A 21,782-nucleotide genomic window follows, 5' to 3' on the forward strand; every position below is an offset into this window, starting at 1 on the left:
ACACTCAATTTGATAAAATGCTGAGCAAACAATAACAAACCTTTAAAAAAAAAAATCTCAAGAATGAGGAAAAACGCATTCCCAGGCTAAATGTCTCTTGGGTGTTTAGAGTAAAGAAACAGAACTTACTCTCTGAGAAAGTCACAGACCTGTAATGCCTAGCTGTAATAGTTTCATAATTGGAGAAAAATTCCTTCTGGAAGGAGATTTAACTTCTACATCTTTTAATTCTTCTGCTGTAGAGGGTTACCTTCCCCTCAGACCAACCCCAAACAGATTTCCAGCAACAACAAATAAAGAAGATCCTCTTAGAGTGAGTCCCTTAAAGTTTAGCCTCCCATCCAGCACTAGCATCCATTCCCAGGATAAAGACTAAGGCAGGCTCTGGAATTACTCCAGAAATGCATATACAGGAAAGAATATCCATTTCCTTAGGTGTTTCCTTTACAGAAAGAGGAATTCGAAATGCATCCCTGAAACATTTTCCTTAGGGGTGTATAGTCAAGAAGACTTACAGGAGGTTGTCCAGAGTTTCTGACACAGAGTCAGTAGCATCCATATCCATCACTGCTAATACCTTGTTATTCCTATTTACATATATCATGCAATTATTATAATGAAGCCCATGACCTTTTCTTAGACTCCTGACCTTTGTTTTAAGTCATTATGCAATACTGTCTCACTTTTGTTGACTAAGAAATGGTGGTTTTATATGTGTTAAAAATACACATACCCTAATTTTTACTTACAAATAAAAAAAAATAAAAACAAAAAACCCCCACCGAAGTAAACAATAAACAAATTGGTTTAAATAAAAGGCAGATTTGATGGGGCAATTCTACTTTTTATTGCTGATTTTAGAAGTATAATCACAGAAAGGAAATAAATTTTGAGATCTAAACCTCATATATTTTCTAGTATCATTCAGAGTTTAGACTTCGTGTTTTAGACAACCACAACTTGTGACAGGGTTTCTAAAATTTTTCATCAAATTTCACCAGATGAAACAAATATTCATCCAAGAAAATATGAGATCTGAAGCTTAAAAAAATACTTTTAATTTGGATTTATTATGTCTATGATATATATTAGAAAATCTTAGCAGGACTGTTCTGTAGTGCTAATTTTATGCAGTTTTCATTTCCCAATTTAAACAATGTTTAGCAAAACAAAGTAAGACAAATTTTTCTCTCGCTTGACATATTCTTCATTTTTGCACTCATATGGGATTGCAATAACTGTAGTGCATTTCCACAGAACAGGGTATCTGTTGCAGCAAACAGTGTCATGTAAAGTCAAATTAATCTCCCACCAATTCTGATTCATGGAAACTATCAAATAACCACAGCAATGCCCAAATTTTCTCATAGAATAATCTCTAGGCCAATAATATTCTTTTGAATTCTAATCTCCCTGGATCTACAGTGTTCCTAGTTGATTTTTCAGCATCCCACAACAGGAGCTCTGTTTAATCAAATCACCAACAGGCAGAAATGCAGAAAAGACCCCATGGCCATTATACCTGGAGGACTTAAAATTAGATCCAATATTCTGAATCAAAGAATTAAGCAGGGTTAAGGGAGGCACCTGAGCAACTGTTTGGGGAGGGCTGTGCAACTATAATGACACACATTGGTGTTTTATACAGAGTAAAGGAATAAGGAGTAACTATTATTTTGGCACAGATTTAAATTATGGCCTGAGACAATACAGGAACCTGGGTGGGTGTATTAAGTTAAAGAGTCATTTCCAGGTTTAGCACACAGAAATGAAACGCCAAGAAAAACTCTCATATTGCAAAATAGTTACTAAGAGTTCATAAACTGCTGACTCAAAAACGTTATGAAAGTCAGCCTGCTTGTTGAGGAATGTTAGAGAGAAGTTTGGAAACTAAATTTAAGATTGTAATTAACACGTAAGTGAAAATTTTAACATGGTTTTCTGAATGGATCACTATATACAGTATGAAACTGAGAGACAACAGCATCTCATCAGCAGGAAACAGATCCAAAGGAATGCTAAATCAAACTGTTTATGATTATTTTGTACTTCATTAGATTCAACTTAACTACTATCATTTTATAAAAATGCTAAAATCACTAGTCATGCACTTCAACAAAATAGCAGCTTTGCAAATTTTCTATTTTCTATTCCCAGTGACAGTTAATTCAACTCTTCAAAGTATAAGGTAAATGATGCAGGAAATGATAAATGATGCTCCCAAATAGCTGAGAGATGATAGCATCAAGATAAAAGGAGGGCACAGCACTACTTACAGAAGTTAAGGGATAACACAGAAAGAGAGAAGAAAGCTGTCAGGAACTTTTTGGCAACAAATATCATCAAAACATTTTTATATGGAGGAAATATGATTTCATTCATGAGAGAATAATTTTAAAAAAATCCTAAATGTTCCTAAACACCACCACTTGTTTCTGATTTGTGTGCCTAATTTATTCACTTCTACCTCTTCACTCAAGCAAAGTAGAACAAAACATCACAGCAGGAGTAGAGCAACAGCTTTTGACTCCTGCTGTGTTTGCTCAAGAAAGCAAGTAAAGCTTTCCTACTAGGAAACAAAACACCTCTTTTAACTATTAAGGAAGAATAGCTTTTCCTCTTTGATGAATACAAAAAGCTGTTTTTCCTAAGCATTTCAAAGATAAAGGTCATTTTGGAAACCAAATCTGAAAATTGATACATTTGAGTTATTAGTTTATTTTACTGCTATTTTCACAGCCCTGTGGGATGGCTACCTAAAAACATGCAGAAAAGCAACATAGAGGACAAGTAAAATTCAAATGAATTTGTTTCATTTGTCTGGTAGTGGTTCTTTCTTTCAGATACATTAGCTCTTCCTAGATATATTTTGTCCTGAGAGCTGCATAACCACAGTAAATCAGCATCTCTATTGCCTGAAATTATGGTGAGGGTTTTTTTGTTGGCTTTCGTTTTGGTTCTGTATTATTTCTTATTTTAAGTGTAGGATATATCACAAAGATCTTTTCAAGACAAATATCATGGTACAACAGACATATCCACCTTAAACTCCTCATTCCGAATTTGCAACGGTTTGACTTGGAGCAGAGAGCATAACAGTCACAGTTTTAATTGTTATTTAACTGCTGGTTGAGAACCTACAGGTCTTCAAAATCGATAGCTAATCACCACAGAACATTGACTAAACACTGAAAAGACTGTAGCCAAAGTCTTTCACACATAAGACATAACACATTTCATCAAGATGATGAACTATTTATAATGGATATAAAATAGTAAAGGTAAACTTGAAATGCCACATTTTTCTTTCAGATCACTCAAAGATTAAAGTGAACATGTTTAGAGAGACATGACTGTTTGAAATGTTTATAGAGAAAACATTTGCAGGATGATACATAGATTCCAACAAAAATACAGTACAAGTTCAGACACCATATGGCAAAACATGTACACCAGTGACTAAGTCATTCATAAAGGCATGCATCAGCTGTGCTGCTTCCCTTCACCTTGCAGAGAGCAAGAGATTCTCTAATTTTGTTCATAAGCTGTCAGGCCATGCTTATAAAAAGGAATATTTCTTGCCTGAAGTTATCAAAAGCCCTTGGGAATTACGTGTGTCTGTCCTCCCTCCCCATCCCATTCCTTCCTTCCCACCCCTCTCCTCTTTTTCTGCACTAAAGCAGTCCACAGTCAGTTAGAACAATTCACCAGTTATGAAGGCATGTACACAATATGTGGTTTTAGCTCTGCATTAGTTTGCTCAAGGAATAAGTACTCTAAATTCCAGCATTTTTTACCTTCTATGAAAACTGTGTGCTTTCTCACTACCCTTGAACTTTAGTAATTTGTACCAAAATATTATTTAATAGCTCAGAATTGTGGACAGCAAAATAGATAATACAGTACTACATGACACAATCTGGTAAACAGCCTGACTGGTTGTATCATTCTGAACCAGCACATTATAGCCTCACTCTCTCTTCTTTCTGCAAACTTAAGAGAAGCATTTGGCACAAACATTTAGACAAGCAGGTGAATATGAGAAAGCCAAAGTTAGCCAGTCTAGCAACTCTTTGAGTCCTTCTACTTTTCCTGGAAGTTGTAAACAAAATATTTCTTTAAACCATCTATTTCCAGAAGAAAAAAAAAAAAAAGCAACATTTTTTGGTACCATGTTCTGCAACTATCAAAACAAGAACAAACTACAGACACAGCCCAGTGTCACAAAACAGCATATTAGCTGCAGATTTGTAATAGAATTTTCTGAGCTCCATGAACAAGAAAATTTCGAATATACATAGCATCATAAAAATAAAAGCTCCCATATCATATTTCTTGCTTTTTAAACTAAAAAGTTAGTTAATGATGAGTTAAGTTCTGATTTCCATGGAGGCCCTCACCATTCTTTGAAAGCTATTCACTGAAGATCATTTCACCTATAGCTTTCATTAACTACTGAACTTTTGTCATAATTTATCAACGATGTTTATCTGATTAATTGCTGTGTCTCCTTATTAAAGGTACGTTACCAAGAACAATAAGAATGATTTGGACAAGTAAGTATTGCAATTTCCCAGCATATTCCATTCCTTTTTTCATTTTAATATTTTTTACCAACACCACAAAACATCATCTACATTTTCTAGCTTCTGGAAGCTTTAATTATATTTGTGAAATATATAAGGATGATGCAACAGGCATCAAGCAATCCTTCAACTTTGCCACAATCACTGTGCTATTATGATGTGCAGTGGTGGCTCTGCTATCATACCATATCGATGCAGAAGTGGTTGAAAGGCAAGAGCACGAAAACTATGCAACCTATTAGAGAAGTCAAATGTTGAATGTGTTCAGAGGTGTGCTGATAGATACAGTGGGGATCAGTGAAAGGGTACCAGCTATACCACGGGTTCTGAGGAGACAAAATGATCCAGAGATGTTTCACATGGAGTAATGGGGTGGTTTTATATTTTGTAATCCTTACTATTATTTCAAATTGTTGATAAAATAGCCTCCCTGTTGTTTCAAAGTTGTAGGCTACTAGATGCCTATCATGTTAAAATAGCTCATATATTTGAGGAGCTGCTCTCAGCAGGTTCCTCAGTTGGGCTGGATGGGAGCTCCCTTCCTGCAGCCCAGTCCAGAGCCCCTCACAGTGAACTGTTTCACTGATCACTGCTGTACCACATTCACACCACCATGGAAACATGAAGGACTGGTGATTGCTTTGAATGACTAAGATTGGATTAAAATATTTTACCTTTTGAGCCTGAGGGAGCTGGAAAACAACAAAACAGAACAAGCAATCATTATATACTAAATTAATTTGAACAGCTACTTTAGCTGTTGTATTAATAAAATCATAAGCATAATATAAAACAAAGTAGAGAGGAAAGAAACTAGAGGAACCAGGTTTACACTGCCAATTGATTTAACTTATTGAGGGCTTTTTAATGGAGTTTATGAGTTGACAGCTTCTCTACTAGGTATCACAAAAGCACCATGCAATTTGTTAAATATCACAACACTAAGAGAGGGACTGTTTTCTCATCAGATATGGTATCACACGTGAACTGTGAAGTAGTTCCATCTTCCTGCACACAAATATAATTCAATATAAAGACAGCTTTAGTTTTAAATGACATGGACACCAAGAGCAGATTATCATATTAAAGTAGAAGGCTATATTCTCCATAACAGAGGAAAGAAAAACAAAATGGTAAGAAAAAGTTAGTAACTGCTTATGTAAACATGTTATAATACATGCATAATATACAATACATTATGCATAGAACAATACATTTCTGTGCTGTAAAGACAAGTATGATTATATGTCCATATATGCAAATAAAAGATAAGTGTTTATGCATATATGCATATTTATATCACACAGATGTTCTTAGACAAGATTGTTCTTAGACAAGGTTGCTCTTAGACAACCCTGACTGTATGCACAGTATTTACTGTAAGCAACAACTCACGTAGAAAGGCAGGGAGAGCAGGCAGGAGACTCCATTACACATAAAATACCTTGGTTATCAAGAGTTGAAGGATGGGTTCTGTTTTCACTTTAGAAAAAAGAAAACCCATTGCAGGGGAGGAAGTCAGAAAACCAAAGTATTATAGGCCCAATACAGTTTTCCCTTTTTCTGAATTCTTCTCTTCCTACTTCATACTTGTAGAGAAATGCACCATACACAGCAACTTAGCCTTGTGCTAAATCCACCTTCTCAGAAAATTTGTTTTCCTCATACAAATTGTTCTTTACAAGCATCAGTTGAACACAGAAACAGGCAGGTGAATCGATGCCAAATGCAAAAAAGACCTTCAAGATCTCTAGTGAGCTTCTGACTGACCTTTTGTCCTTGCTCTGAATTAAACAGAAAAAAAAAAACAACTTCCACGAGGTCCTCTGCTAAAAGCAGATATCCACATCAGACCACATCACAAAAGGGAACTGTCACATGATCTCTAATCCACAAACACTGGGAGCAACCAGCCACAATTTCTCTGTTTTCACAATATAAAATGTAACATAATTTATGGCAGGGACAATTGCTGCAAGTAAAATTCTGTCATCCCAAAACTTCAGCGATCCAATAGTAAAATACAAAACCATGATCACATTAAAGTATAACCTCTATGTGTTTCTTTAAAAGCCCGGGGTTTTTAATAATTGATTACATTGAACCATATACGAGGGTTGCTGCAGAAAGTACAGATATCTCTGAACTGTAAACACTTGATCTAAATCCGGTATAACAGGTTAGAGCACTTTAAAGCCTTTCTTTAAAGTTTAACTACTTATTAGTTTTTTACTTGGTTAACTACTTCAACTCTGAGAAGTGGAAGTTTCTTCTTTTTTACATTCAGACAAAAGAAGATTGTTGCAACATGATTTATTTTAATTTGCTATTATAGCAATGAAACCAGTTTGCTCTATAACACTTTTTTGTGGGGGTTTTGGTTTTGTGGGGTTTTTTTTGTTAATGCCATCTTCTTCTTAAATACATGGAAAAATTACAAGCATCTTTTCATTGGCATCTGAGATAAAGACAGGTGCAGTGAAGAATGATGTCCAAACCCCCAAATTGGGAATAAATCCTGAAGAACTCCATGGTTTCCCCAAGCCCACTAGACATATCAAACTCACATGTTTTCATAAGGAGCTAATTTGTATGCCATCTTCCACCAAAGACTATGTCAAGTGCAGTCAAGGCAGCCAATGCAGCACATACAATGTTAGGTACAGAAGTATCATTGCAAAAATTCTTATTTGAAGATAACATTCAAACTAAATTGGAAAGTTGATGGTCCCAGACAGGGGAGAGAGGTTCAAAGAAAGGGGTGTAGGGGCTTTGTGGTGTGTGAACAAAAGAATTAAAAACCTGAACAAACAAAAAAAGCCAAAACGCAAATGCATGCACACACACAAGGCTCTATTGGGACCTCAAGTTTATGTTAAATTCTTATGCAAATATTAATTACTCTTCGATGTAATTTTTACTACTTCCTTTCAGAACTTGACTTTACTCCTACTTAAGCACATCCCTTCAGATAAATACAATTTGGTCAAGTTTGGCCATGTGAGGGAGTTACAGTCAGATGGAATGCAAGTGAGGATTTCCTTTTAATAATTACCACAAACACTAGATGCTACACACTTTTGCATATGAAAACATCCCTATTGCTTTTACTCAGATTATGTTCAAGAGAACATTGATAAGCATTTACAAATTAGAGATCTGTATTATCTATTGCTGAATTTATATAACCTCTTATAAAATCAAGAATACTTCCTTGTTCTGAAATATTAGTAGTCACAACCTTGATTAAGAATAATAAGGCCAGCACACAAGATCTACATTCCATCATGCTTTTTCCTGGGCTTGAAACTTTTCACCTAAGCTTCAAAATCCAGGTTCACAGTCTTTTCCTTAAAAAAAAAAAAAAAAAAAATCTGTCTTTGTTCAAGTCAGATAAATCTTCATTCTACTGCTGATTTGAAACTTGGCTGTTGCAAGATCCTATATGTCAGCAATTCACTTTAATAATTGCTACAAATTCCTTTGAAATAAACTGTGGAGGTTTGTCTGACATTACCCCTTCTGGGAGGCCATAGGAAACAAATAATTTTCCTAACAATAATAGTAATAGTCCTCTGGTCTGACCCTTTATTGGATAGTCTAAAAACTGCCTGTCTCTGTGTAAAACCCAGTGGGTACCTCTGATTCCTGTGGTTTGCTTTACACACTGCTAAGAGGCAGTTTTGCAATAAACTGTGTGATCTTTCCCTGGCCCTGAAGCACTGCAGGTCTTTCTATTCTACTTATACCCATGATAAATTCTGCCCTTTCAGTGGTTTTATTCAGCTCCAACCATACCAAAGTACCTCCTGTTCCTATTTGTTTTCTAGTACTGTCTCTTCCTCTCTCTGGTGACTGTCTCTAAGGAATACACATGATGGGGCATAGATGCAGGGAGGAAGCCTGGCCATTTGCTGTCTCACATTTTCCTATTCTCTTTTGGATTTTAAAACATTACTCCTCAGAAACTGCAAGCCCCCTGAGGTTCACAATATGCCTGATGCCAGTAAGACATGTTGACAATTCCACTCCCAAATTCAGGTCAACTTGGGGTCCTGTCACACAATGTAACACAGAATAAACAACTGCAGGAGGTTTTTCAATACCATCGTTGCACACAGTGTCATGCTGTCCACATTTGCAAATAATCTAGTATTGTTTCCAGCTCTTCATGGAAATGTGTTTGGTATTATCAGAAAAAGAACAATCACAGTCACTTCTAACATGGTAAAACAACCCTAGACAGGCAAAGGGATCCAACAGCAAGGATTTTGCACTATTGTTTGGATCAGATACTGTGAGGTCAATATGAGTGCAGCACACAAGACCACAGAGAGATCTGAAATACTGTCTTTAGAAGCAGGAGGAGTATGTTATAGGACCAGGAGTTCTGATAAATGTCTCGTAAAAGTCTGTCTCCTTTCATCCTTAACAAAATAAGTTCATCAAGACTGATTTTGTGTTTTAGTGATAATTCCAAAAGAAAAAGCCACACACTTTTAAAATCTTTTATAGCTGTTTCAACAATTTGTTCAAAACACTATGTATGTCATAGATTTCCAACCATGTCTAAAAGTCTTAAAGGAAAACATATTAGATTTATAGAGCTACTCTGTTGGATCAGAATTCGACCTTATGTTTTTTTGAATAGCAAAACCCAAATCTTTTGCAAGACTAAACTACACTCAACAGTTTCTCATTATACCAGAAAATTGTCTTCTATTACTAAAGAAATAAAAATAGCATATATCATCTTGAAATTAACTTTCCACTTTCTATTTTTCCAATAATTGCACGAAGTTATCATTATAAAAAAATATATTATTGCAATGTACTTATGTTAAAGCATTGAAAAATAAAAAAGTAACTCTTATCATACATTCACTGACCTAGTTTCAACAGACCTATTCTCCTGCCAAGCTTTTAAATGTCACCAGTCACAGAAAAATGCTGACAGCCCTATGGACTTGATTGTTTCACAATCAGATACGATAAAAATCAATAGGAATTAACTACAAACATGTCAGTAAATAATCAACAAGTCTGAATATGGTTTTGATAGTACAGCCATTTCTGTAAATACTTTCGGAGCTGCACTAAATTTAACCTCAAGTCATCGCTACATTTACGATGTTTGCAATGTTCAGACTCATCCTGTTCATGTCACATATTGACTCCGAATTTGGCACTGGATGTATGGGTTAGAACTTTTACTTTTTAAAAATACACTTTCAGGATATGAAGTGCTGTGGCAAATGCAGAAATGCAAAGCACTTCACACATTACCAGGTAGGTTTCCCCAGCTCTTCCCATAAAAGGCAAAAAGACTTGGGAGAGAATAGAAAGAATATTCACACTCTTAGTTTTTAACAGTAAATGTAAACTTTCTGCTTTAAAATTTGCTTGCTTAGTTGCTATAAGATACAGTATTTAAATATTATGATTTTGGTGATTTCTCTTTTACAATCTATGCACTTATTCCCCTCTTTCTAGAACCATATACTACAGGCATCACAGATGATTACATGCACACACAGATGAAGAAATAAAATTCAGCCTCCTACTGGGACATTCCTGATGTTAAGGTTTCAGTATAAATATTAAAAGTATGACATTAACCTGCACCTCACTGGGCTGACATCTCTAAGGAAAATGCACTTGAATTTTCAAGGGATTTAACAGCAAATCCTTCTTTGTTCACGTAATTGTTTTACTGAGCTATCACATATTTTTCAGAAACTACAGCATTTTAGTCAAGGATAGACTGTGCACTGCATGCAAAGTACGCCCATCAGAGGAGATCTAAATGTTGCTATGGAGAAGAGAGTCATAAAATATAAATGAAAACTACAATTCTAGTTCTGTCTTTAAAAAGGATTCCTAAAAATGACAGAGAAGAAAGAAGTTAGCTCTTGTGAAATATGAAAACACAAGAGGTGCAAAGGTATCAGGTTGAGCATACTAACGAATTACATGTACTTAACATCTTTTTAACAAAATGGCTCCACCTTTTGAACATTTTACACATTTTCTAAAATAAATTAACTGCTTAATAATATAAATGACTAAAGAATTTCTAATACACTGTCTAACAATCTTGTTTTTAAAATGAGAAACATCAACACACAAAAAAAAATCTAAACGTGCTCAACTTTTCAAACAGTCAACTAAGTCATATCTGCCTGCATCTGCTCTCTGACTTTGTGTGGAAACTTTCAACATACTTGTGGACATTACATTTTGTGAGATGTAAAACAGCATCAAATTATATGGTGAGGTTCTTTCTCCTTAATACTTTTGTACCACCTCTAGAGGACAGATAGTGGCATTTTAATTATTACTAATGCTAATTATTTCTAAATGAGATGTTTAGAAAGGCTGTTAGAAGGACGATAGATAATAGCATGAGAATTCTTCCCAGAGAAATAGGTCTACTAAATGAAAAATAACTGCTTTGGAGTAAAAAAAGAGCTGGAAAGAAAAAAAAAAATCACACTTGTATTTCAGTGAAAAAAACCTAAGCAAACCCTTTATACTGTAAAGATTTTTTCTGAGTTACCAGGAGAGGAAAGGAGGGAAGAAAAGGAAGGAAAAAAGAATCAACCTCAGAAGATAGGTGCATATACACATATTTGTTTATTCATCTCTTCTCACATAAATGCCCTTTCACATTTGGAAAAAGAGTAAGTTCTTTGACTGTCCTTCTAGGAAAAGAAAAATCATTTCTTAATCATAAATCCTCTTAGGATCTAAACACACATCCTCTTTCTCCCACAATACAATCCATACTGGCCTCAAAGCCAAACCAAACAAGATCCTCATGCGGTACCTATTAGATCAATGAGAATCCTGCAATGAGTTTAGTGGGGTTTTGATCTTGCATTTAATTAAATCTTGCTCTACATATCAATGTAAGACCAACATCTAAAGACAACCCCTTTCTGAGGATAGATGAAAGTGCATTTGATCTAATGAACGTGTAAAGCAAGCCAGAATGTCTTCTAAAAATTAGATTTATTAACTGTGTTTGTGATTTCTAGCATTACTGTGATTGTATTGAATGGAACTGTACTTTTAAAACAGTTTTAATCATCCAACATGGTCTAAAATGGGAACTGCTGTAAGAGCATGTATAGTTGAATTATCCCAAACTACCCTTTTCTCCCATCTTTTTTTCACAGAGTGCCATTTTTTCTGTGCATCCAGAGTGCTGCTCTGCCAGAAGCACCAGGGGGTGTATCAAGGTTCCTCTTCCATTCCCTTATTCTCTGTCCCTCTCCCTTACTGTCACAAACTATCTGTGCATTTTAGGGGTACAACTTCGAAACCCCAGAGTCATTTCTCCCTTGCTGTAGCTCACAACCTCGCGGGAGTGAAGGAATCAACCACGACGAAAGGTTTTTACGACCTGAAAATTTGTGTTAGGCACAATACAACCAGGAATTCAGTGTAACCTTGTGGATCTTGCTTTTAATATGGAAGAAGAATCTTCTGCTGCCATTTACTCTGTGACATGTAAACAGCACCATTTAAGATCAGAGCAGTTTGGACTGTGACAACAGAACATGAAATGAAGAAACAGACAGTAAGTTACTTGATGTCCAGCAGTTCCCTGGAGAAGCAAACATTTTCTCATTTGCAGGGGACACTGCATTTACAGGTCTGAAGGAAAAAATGACCCATAATAAAGTTTATATATAATTTTGTATCAAGGATACAGGGTTAATAATAAAAATATTCATAAAAAAAACCTACCCTGACATCAGTGGGCTGGCAGAACTTATTTACAATATTTAATTCCATATGAATTTGCTTTCCATTATTTTCATTTAAGCTTCTTTTTATGTCAGCTATTGATCTTTTTACCTTATGATGAAATCAATGAACTTCTATTTGAAAAGAGAAAGCTTTGGCTAATACCAGGACAAAGCAAGGCACCTGCAAAACTACTGTGAAATGTTTAAAACTTAAACAAAGGGGGAAGATAGGAAATAATTAATTGACTTCAGATGACTGAAGTTCAATATACAAGAACAAGACTAGAAGAATCAGGCATAGGGAAAAACTTATCAGTGAGAAACTCATCAATAAGACTGTACATACAATAAAGGTAATCTATCTGCTTTTGATAACTAGAGGACTAAATTGATCATGTAAGAACACCAATCTGTGATGCAAAAGATTCTAGAAATATCACAGCAAAGAAAAATGGGGCTGAGTTTAGGGGAGGGGAGGTTGCAAATAATGGGACTTACTCTTTTGTTTAATTACTTAGAAAGAAGTAATTCGAAAAATATTTTGAATTCATGTAGCTGATTCTAGAAGTTTGATGCAAAAAATGGAACCAGTACAGGACTCTTAAGTGCTGGAACCAATTATATTTTAGAATAAAAATACTGAACATTTTTATAGAGGGAGTGATCTGCTTACTTGCCTAACAAATACATCACTATATTTTATATTTTTTTCCCATTTTTTTTTCCATTTAGCGCTTCTGAATGAGCAAAACTCTTGGAGAGATTTCGTATTTAGCTAGTACAAAACACCTTGAAGGTAATGTAGTAACCAATGGTCCAGAACTGCTCTGTATGGAGTAGTTTGCTGGAGGGCATAATGAGACAGATACCATACGCTCATGAGATTATTTGAGCTGATAAACAACAGCAAATGTATTTTAAAGGAAGAAAGAATGAACAAAATCTTAGGACAATTTCATTTGCTGAGAGGAAGAAATCCATGGATATGATAATAGAGCAAGGGCACTAGAAAGCAGCAGGAAAGGCGGCTTATGCACAACAAGTAAACTAAAAGCTTCAAAGCTTTCAAAAAGCTTCATTCTGTTTCTCAGATAATCACCTTTTGCCTTTGAAAGGGCAAAACACTGCTGGGTCTGTCTTGGCACATTGCAAAAGTTCAGATGAAGCAGAAAGAAAAAGAAGGAACAAATTGTGTGCAAAAACACTGCATAAAAATACTGCATGAAGCGCAGGAGTTGAGCTCAGATAGACATGTTAAAGTGCTGCTTTACTTTGTGAGGGAAGTAGGCATAACCCTTGAAACCAGGAACGAATCTCCATAAAAATTGCGTTCAGGCTCTGTACAAAAATTTGAGAATCAAATGCCCAATGTGTATTTTGGAAATAAATTAACAATATTCTAAAATACTACACTCTAGTAGCAAGGTGACCACCATGTGGTTTCCAAATTAGGAACATGTGGTTTCAGGTTCTCATGCATAAACAAAGCAACTGATTTGATTAGCTAATAGAGATGGACCAGATCAGAAGGTAGGTTTAAGTCTCTAGCTTTTGGAAGCATTATTTTTAAACTACATGATAAAACAAATTATAGCACCAATAATTTAATAAGTCTCTCTTATTATTGCAGGGTTTTACTCCAGCAGCGCAGATAAATTATATTTCATCTTCACTGCCTTCTTTCTTCCAGAAAGTCAAAGAATGACAAATATGAGATCAAAGGATGGGATTAAGTACATTATACTAAATTCACTGCTTTCCTACATTAGCATTTACCCTAAAATATCTGTTATGCGAAAACTGAAGACAAAAACAGGTCGGAAAAAAGTAATATATCTGACAAAATAGCTACAATTCATTATAATTAACTCAATTTCACTCAGAATGAAGGCAGTAAGATCAAAGATGGACAAACAGTTATTAGTTGTGAATGCCTTTAGGTAGTTATTTTCACTCAGTATAGACATGTCCTCCTAAATATTGGATCCACCATAACACAAAGGGATCTAGAAACAAATTCTTTCTCTACTTAGTGACTTGTCACCTTTTGATCTTATTTCTGTGTCACAGCAAAACCAGAAAATTCCCTATGAAACACGATGGAAATGGAAAGCATTTTCTCTCCCCTTAGTCAAAAGCACTGTGTGTCATTGGCAGATCACAGCTGAAAATGGTCCCAAGCTGCTCTATCTCCAGTGTGCAGGTGTCTGCAAATGAGACCAAAACCCTTTTGCCATGAATATGCCTGTTAATCAAAATCAACAGTAGGGCAATTCTTTGTAATTTGTATATAGTAGCCAGTGGGGGATCATCCAGCAGGTAAAATCTACTGACACCTGTAGTTCTATTGATTCTTTTTCAAATGCACCCCATCAGTTTTCATATAAGAAGGTACTTTCAATCATTTGTCAGCAGTCCTTGCTAGCCAGGGAGGTCCCAGCTGACTTCAAGTTAGAAATTGTGAGACCTGTCTACAACAAGGGTCAGAAGGAGGATGCAGGACCTACAGACACCTTGGTGCTATATACTGTCCTAAATACCAATAATCGCTTATTGCATTGTCCTATCCTGTCTTACTATGTCCTTACACTCTCTGCCCTTCCTAAGCAACTGGTGATTTGATCTATTTGAATGTAAATGATATGAGGAAGGTATTGTTATTTAATCCTGTCATCAAACATCATCTAGTAGGAGGACTTCAGTGGTTTATTAAAATTCACAGGTGTTGATAATAACATCAGCAACGGTCAGTAGCAAAACTGGAGTTGAAGAAAGAGAAAATCCACATTGAAATGGTCAGTACAACTTAAGCACAAGAGTGACCTTAGAAAAACAGTAAAAGACAATGTGGATAGTCAGAGCATTCTGCAGAAAAGGAATTGGAAATGGAAGATAATCACATTGTACAAGAGCAAGTTGATATGGTTATTGGAAAACTGGGGTATTTAAAAAAAAAGCAATCAAATATGACAAAATTTGTTAAAACAGTAATTTAGTTTAAACATCAGAACATGTAAATGAAGATGTGGAAGAACGTTAGACAGATGTCAAAGCACTTAAACATGGTAAAACTTCCTTGTTTTCATTTGAAACATCATTTAACACGGAAAAGTAAATGGTGAAATATTGTTTTAGCTATTGAGTTCTGAGAATATTTCAAAAAGGTGAGATTTCACTTTATTCAAAGCAATGTTTCCACAGGAACTAATCTGATTCAAAATTAGATACTTAATCTCTTTTTGATCCAGCGATAAAAGATGAACAGAGACCAAGGTCAAACTGTAGTTACCCTATCATATAAAATAATAAAATACTAGAAAGGAGAAGCAATATTAAAAGCCAAGATGTAACACTCCCCTGATTTCCCTTCTATGGTTTAACCTTATGCTTGTCTTATTTGCACCACACCGGGAACAGAGCTGCTTAAGGCCCAGCTTGGCTGTGGCATTACAGCTGCTTGCTGATGTCGCAGGAAGAAGATAAAAATAAGTTCTATATAAAAGCCTCCAAGTGCAAAGAACTGTAAAACGCTTTTAAAGACATCAACTGCATACCTCAAAGTTTGAGGAAGACCAATTTGCATTCTGCATTTCTCATGTAAGAGTACACTAGGAAAAATAATCATCATACTAATCCGATTCAATGGAAATAAAGTACTGTAATATTTATAGTCTGTGCCAGAGTTATAATGACTGTGGGGCGAGAAGTGAAGTGTCTCAGCATGTTCCACATGTTTTTAACACTGTTTCTAAAGGCTCTGGAGGCTATTAAATTTAATGAACCCATCTGCTATGAAATAGAGGTCCAAACATAATCAGTTTTCTCAGTGCCATATAATACAGATGGCATTCCATGTTCCACATCCCCAGCAGGAAATTTTACGTTCCTCTTTAAGTGCAGGACTTTTGTTTTTGTTTTTGATGTTTTAAACATCTTTTTGATGTATCACATATAGCATTTTATAGTGTAAATACCATACAGAGCAATACACATGAAAAGTGTTAATTCATTAAACTAAGTATTGCTGTTTCCTTACAACAGTTTTTCTAGTGACTTTGACAACTAGCAATTAGCTCCCTGTAGTAATATTCTTTGCTTAATGCAATCATTGAAAATTGTCCTAATACCAAAAGTTCCAGCATTAGTAGAGGAGTAACACAAACATGTAATTTATCAAATGAAGGAGTTTACTTAAAAACCTGAAAGATAGACATTTATATGTACATATACATGCATAAGTGATACCCTTATCTGTATGTACTGTATGCATGGAACAATGCACTAATCATTCTTATTTAAAGTATCCATATTCCCACTAGGTGATTATGGACTTTATTTTCCTGTGCATGCCCCAATTTTCATTTCAGAGATCTCAATCTGTGTGTTTTACTGGGACACATTGCACCAAGACTCTTGTACTTGTGTGTGAACACGGGGTCTGAGCACAAATATAAATAGCACAACATCCCTTGCACTGATTAGCACCCTGCTGCCAGTGCTGGTACATCAGATGTGCATTTTCTAACATAAAAGAACAACATCCATTGTTATTTTGAGGTGCATCTGAAAGGCAATGAGAGTGCATTAATTCTATTCAGTTGAGAGGTTAATTCATTTACTATTTTGAGCACTCATTATGTTTTGACAGTTGACACAGATCTTACTGAATTTGAAACAGTTCATGTGTTTAATGATAATTCATTTATTCTAGATCCAGCAGTAAAACAAACAGATTAGAACTGTTTAGGAGAAAACGAGGGTAGTTAATTATGGCAACTAGAAATTTTGGGCCAGAGAACTCCAAAGTCATAGCTCAAATGTTTTTTTTTTTATTAGACTGTCAACAAGGATTACCACAGACAGCACACTAATCATTGGCATAAAGGGCTGTTGCACCTTCCTACAAATACGTGCATAATGTGTTTTTACTGTGTGCACAGGTAGCTGCACTGACCAGCACTGGTAATGTCTCAAGCACTGTCCCAGATCTACAAGGTCCCAGTGCAGATACAGCAGATTGTAACTGCTGCAACTTCAAACTGCAGCTGTGTTCCTGTACAAGCTTTGAAAAGGATGAAATGGGCAGAAGTGTTGTACTCTTTCAGGAAAATTAATCCAAACTGAAGTACTGATAAGAAGGCATTGCCTGGGCTACTTTCTACTTTACTCCCATATCAGAGCCTTCAAAAGACTACTGCAGATCTGTAGGAGACAAAGCAGAGTTTGAAGAACCTTATTTCACAAACAAACCTACCTGATGGAAGGCCTGATATCCATGCATGGGATTTTTCTTCCCCAACCCAATTCACTCAAATGTCAAAGCAAGAAAAGGAAATTCTCATGGGAACCTCAGAGGCAGTTGGAGGTGATGACAGTCTCTGATAAAGAGTTGTAAATTCTTAGAGATTAAGGGATGCTGGCCACAAAGGGAGGGTTAGAGCATGTAACCAAACCCAAAGTGGGATTGGGAAAAAAGCAACATAGATTTCTAGTTCTTAAAGTATTATGAAAAAACAAATTTAAAAATTACCGTCTGTGTGTAAATTTTCTTATCCCAGCTGCTGATTAATGACATTTCCTGACATTCAGTTCTGCAGTGACTACCAATATTTACTTATTGTAGATGTATGTGAACATTCTGAACACTCTGATGCATTTTAATGCATACCAGTACTAAAATCTAGAAATTATTTTTTGAAATAGAGGCCGAGGGAACCTTTTACTGTGACAGAAATGCTAATTACACTCACTTATTAAAACAGCACAATTAATTTGCACCACCAAAAGTATTTGAAGATATCTCTGGTAATAGAAGCTAGTGGAAATGGGGTACTATTTTATTTTTGTTACTTCATAAAGGCTCTTCTGTGCACTGAACACAAATAAAACTGTGTGAATGGAAGAAGTACTAATCAGCATTTTTATACCTCAGCAGAAGGTCCTGGATAGAAAAAATGCCAGAATAATAGCTCTCAGTCTGTAGGACTTTCTGTTATAACTCTGTACATTATACATAGGACCATGTACACAGCTTCCCTTGCCTCTCGGGAATGGGCTCGGAATTCATCCTTTGTTCAAAGGAATTGTATCCCAGAATTTGAATTTCCATACAGAAAACATCTGGATTCTCATGTGACAGCTATTTGAGAGGTATGAGCTTCCTATACTTCCTCCTGTATTTCTGCAAAGAACCTGAACCCAACTATGCCCACATAGTACTTAATTTTTTTTTTTTAAGAATGAAGATGAACATTGAAGGTTTTTTTGATCGTATATGCAATAATGTAATTGTAACATCCATCATAAGCAGTTCAGAAATAGTAAAGGCTGTGGTTCAGTGGAGCTATCTCAATTTACTGCCCCCATTAAGGGAAAATAAGATTCTTGGGCAGGTTGCCTTACTAGCACAGCATCAGTGTCTTGGTCAGGAAATATTTCCAAAAAACACCTCCTTCAAAAAAAGAAAGAAATGAGGTGTGTATATGTATATATATATAAAATATATATATGTATATAACATCAATTGAAGAATTGAACTAAAATCGAACTAAAATCCATAACTGAATGTATATGTCTGTGAGAGGGTGGGGATAAAGCAAATGAAGAATCAAGATATAGTACTTCAACACTGAGCAAAAGCACTCACCATTCATATTATGATGAAATCATGACCTGTAATGACTCAGAACACTGTTTTTTTTAAATGAACTCTTACATTCTGGAGCACCAGACAGTCATCTCAAAATATTCAATCAAATAGTAATTTGCTCTTTTTATGCAAAGAAATCCTCCAGTTGGAAACTGAACAGAGCCAACGTGGTAATTTGTGCCTGAATCTGCTCACAGCTTGAAACTAATAGCCTGAAGGAGATGAACTCAATGGTACATTAGATCCAGAGAATATATTCAGGTACACTTATGAGAAACAAAATTCACCAGGAAGAGTCAACAAAGATCCAAGTAGGTCAAATTGTACACCCCAATAAACAGATTCTCAATCACAGGCTTTTAAACAGGGGGAACTCGGGGGCCAGACCAGTCTTTGTTTTATTTCCTGCAGCAAAAGAAGCAATGTTTCTTCACGTTCCAGATGTGACCATAAGAGTGAGTTGAAGGTTTCTGTGCTCTTTAAATGATTACCCACAATCCCAAGAGACTACCTCTATGCATTACTTCCCTTGAACATTCTGATGCCCAGCAATTTTCCTGATGGAAGGGTGACTAAAAATGACCATAGGAGCTGCCTGGATACCTCTTCAGAAAGACAGGAAACACTGGGGAGAGAACAAAGTCTGAGGGCAGAAAAAGAGAAGACAGTTCAGATGCCTGTGAAACAAGGAGTCATCCAGAGAGGCCTAATCTCATTGCTTTGTAATCCCACCATCTATCAGCAGTGGGATCCTGACGGTGTCAAAGGCAGCACAGCCCTGATGTCCATCCAGGTTGCTCCATGTTACATATTCTGCATATGATGCCTTGCCAGAGATTTCCACTCCCATAAAGGCTGCACTTTTTTCTTTCAGTATGTGAAGTTTTCTCAAGAATGTCAAAGCCAGGCTGAAGAGGCAGCTGTATGAACATTTTGCAGACATCCTCTTACAGGAAAGGTGAACAGACACAAGAATTAAATGCCTTGTTTTAGTAGCAAAATTCTTCTGGGAATATTCCTAAATGGTATCAAACACTTAAATGACCTAACTTCTGGCATTCACAGATGACTTTGTCCTGGACAAATATTGGATGAGAACAGTCTGGGGCAACAAGGGAAATGTTTTGTATCCTAAGACTATTCCTGTCCAGCTTCTTTCTATCTGGATCCCAGTATGTTCCAGCCTAATGTTGCTTGCTCAGAAACAGCACAGCTGGCCAATTAGCTCTGATATTTGGTGAGAAGGGAACAGGGAAGTATATTCCATGCTGTTAGGGCACAGTGACACTGATTACAGCCCTGAGAATGCAGCCATGGCTGCTTGGACACAGTTGGGTGATAACATTTAAGTTATCTGGAAATGCACTAATACTTCTAACATGGAATGATTCAAGTAGCAGCCACGGAGGAGTAAGGACTCAAACTGGCTGTGAAAATCCAGAAGTTCTGGGATGGAGGGGACTATTTAAATGGCACTTCCAATGCCAAGACAGAGATGGCCAGGGAACCTGTCTCTGAAAATAGCTGAGGCAGAAGCACATCTCATGTGTTACAAGGTTCCCTACATTGCTATTCCAAGAGTTTTGTATGTGACTACCCTAATTTATCGTATCCCTTCATCTCTGACAGTTTTGGGGCATTTTTTGAGGGAAGAACAACGAAGGAGGCAGGAGTAAGGTAGTTTGCAACTAAGCAGATCACAGTATTTCATTTCAAAATCTTTTCTTATAGCATCCAACCCATTAGGGTACTGAATGGAGTTTTCAGACCCTTAAAATATGTGTGTGCATGTGAGTATGTACATGAGTGTGTGTGTATATGTATGTGTGTGTATAGTGACGTTAGTTTAGTAAAGAGAGTAAGAAAACAATAAAACATAAAGAGAAGAACCTGGAAGTATTTTGACTGCAGCAAAAGACCTTTTGTATGGATTTAAACAGTTCCATTATTCAAGATTGTAACAGCTCCATTGTCTTTTCTTATCCTGTTTTCTCAGGAAAGATTCCTGCTCCTCACTCCCTCTACTGTTCTTAAATTCATTTGCATTTATTAACCCTTGCTGCATTCACTTAGTATTTCACACAACATTAAGTTGTTAATTTTCCTTAGCCTTTCCATAACCTACAGGAGAATCAGTGAAAATTAGACTAACTTTTATGAGTATTTTTGTCCCTACAAAGAGAGAAAAAATATAGATTAACAGACAACAGAAAGAGTAAATGTGTGAAAATAATTCTGAAACAGCATTTTGTACTTTGTTGGTAGGTAAGGGGAGGCCTTGGTGTTGAGAAAGGAGGAAGATTTTGTCTGCCACACTTTCAATGCATGGTTCATGGGCAAAGGAGAGTTGCACTAAGATGTCCCTTTCATGAGTCTCTGCCTGCCACTCTCTCTAGCAAATACACAAACTCCCTTCATCGTATACACACACTGATTACTTCAAGCATTTGAAAAAAAAGAAGTGAATGAGAACAAGATTCTCCTGGTCATCTCCCCATTTCATGGGATTCCCCGAAGGCACAATAATAACCCACAGTTTCTGTTAATCTCATCTTATGTTTCAATAAAAGAAAGAGAACAAAGGGGAGACTGGATTAATATGTTATTAAAAATAAAAAAAAAAGGAAAGAGAGATAAGTTAATTCCCCCTAAAGCAATTAACTTTTTGTTTCTCCTTCATAACTGCAGTTTTACTATTTGTGTTACATTACTCATGGCCACAACTGAAGAACAGGAAAGGCCTAAACAATTGTGAAAATGAAGTAAAAGCTCTATTCCCAGGGTTTGTTT

General features: G+C 36.0%; 1 protein-coding gene across 6 annotated transcripts in view; it reads right to left on the bottom strand.

Annotated features, from left to right (window-relative positions):
- The window catches only part of CACNA2D3 (calcium voltage-gated channel auxiliary subunit alpha2delta 3), a 403,064-nt gene that overhangs the window by 111,484 nt on the left and 269,798 nt on the right, over positions 1-21,782 (bottom strand). For 5 of the 6 annotated variants that reach the window (XR_001920141.3, XM_018068539.3, XM_018068541.3 and 2 more), the window contains one exon: positions 5,261-5,278. The exons of the other annotated variant lie outside the window; for it this stretch is intronic. Coding sequence is in view for 4 of the 5 variants with exons in the window: in XM_018068539.3 (XP_017924028.1) it covers positions 5,261-5,278 (18 nt within the window). In the remaining variant the exon portion in view is untranslated. The remainder of the gene's footprint in view (positions 1-5,260; positions 5,279-21,782) is intronic. 6 annotated transcript variants of the gene reach the window in all.

Source organism: Manacus vitellinus, unplaced genomic scaffold (genome assembly GCF_001715985.3).
Source record: "Manacus vitellinus isolate BGI_N305 unplaced genomic scaffold, ASM171598v3 scaffold_14_pilon, whole genome shotgun sequence".
NCBI classification, from domain to species: Eukaryota; Metazoa; Chordata; class Aves; order Passeriformes; family Pipridae; genus Manacus; species Manacus vitellinus.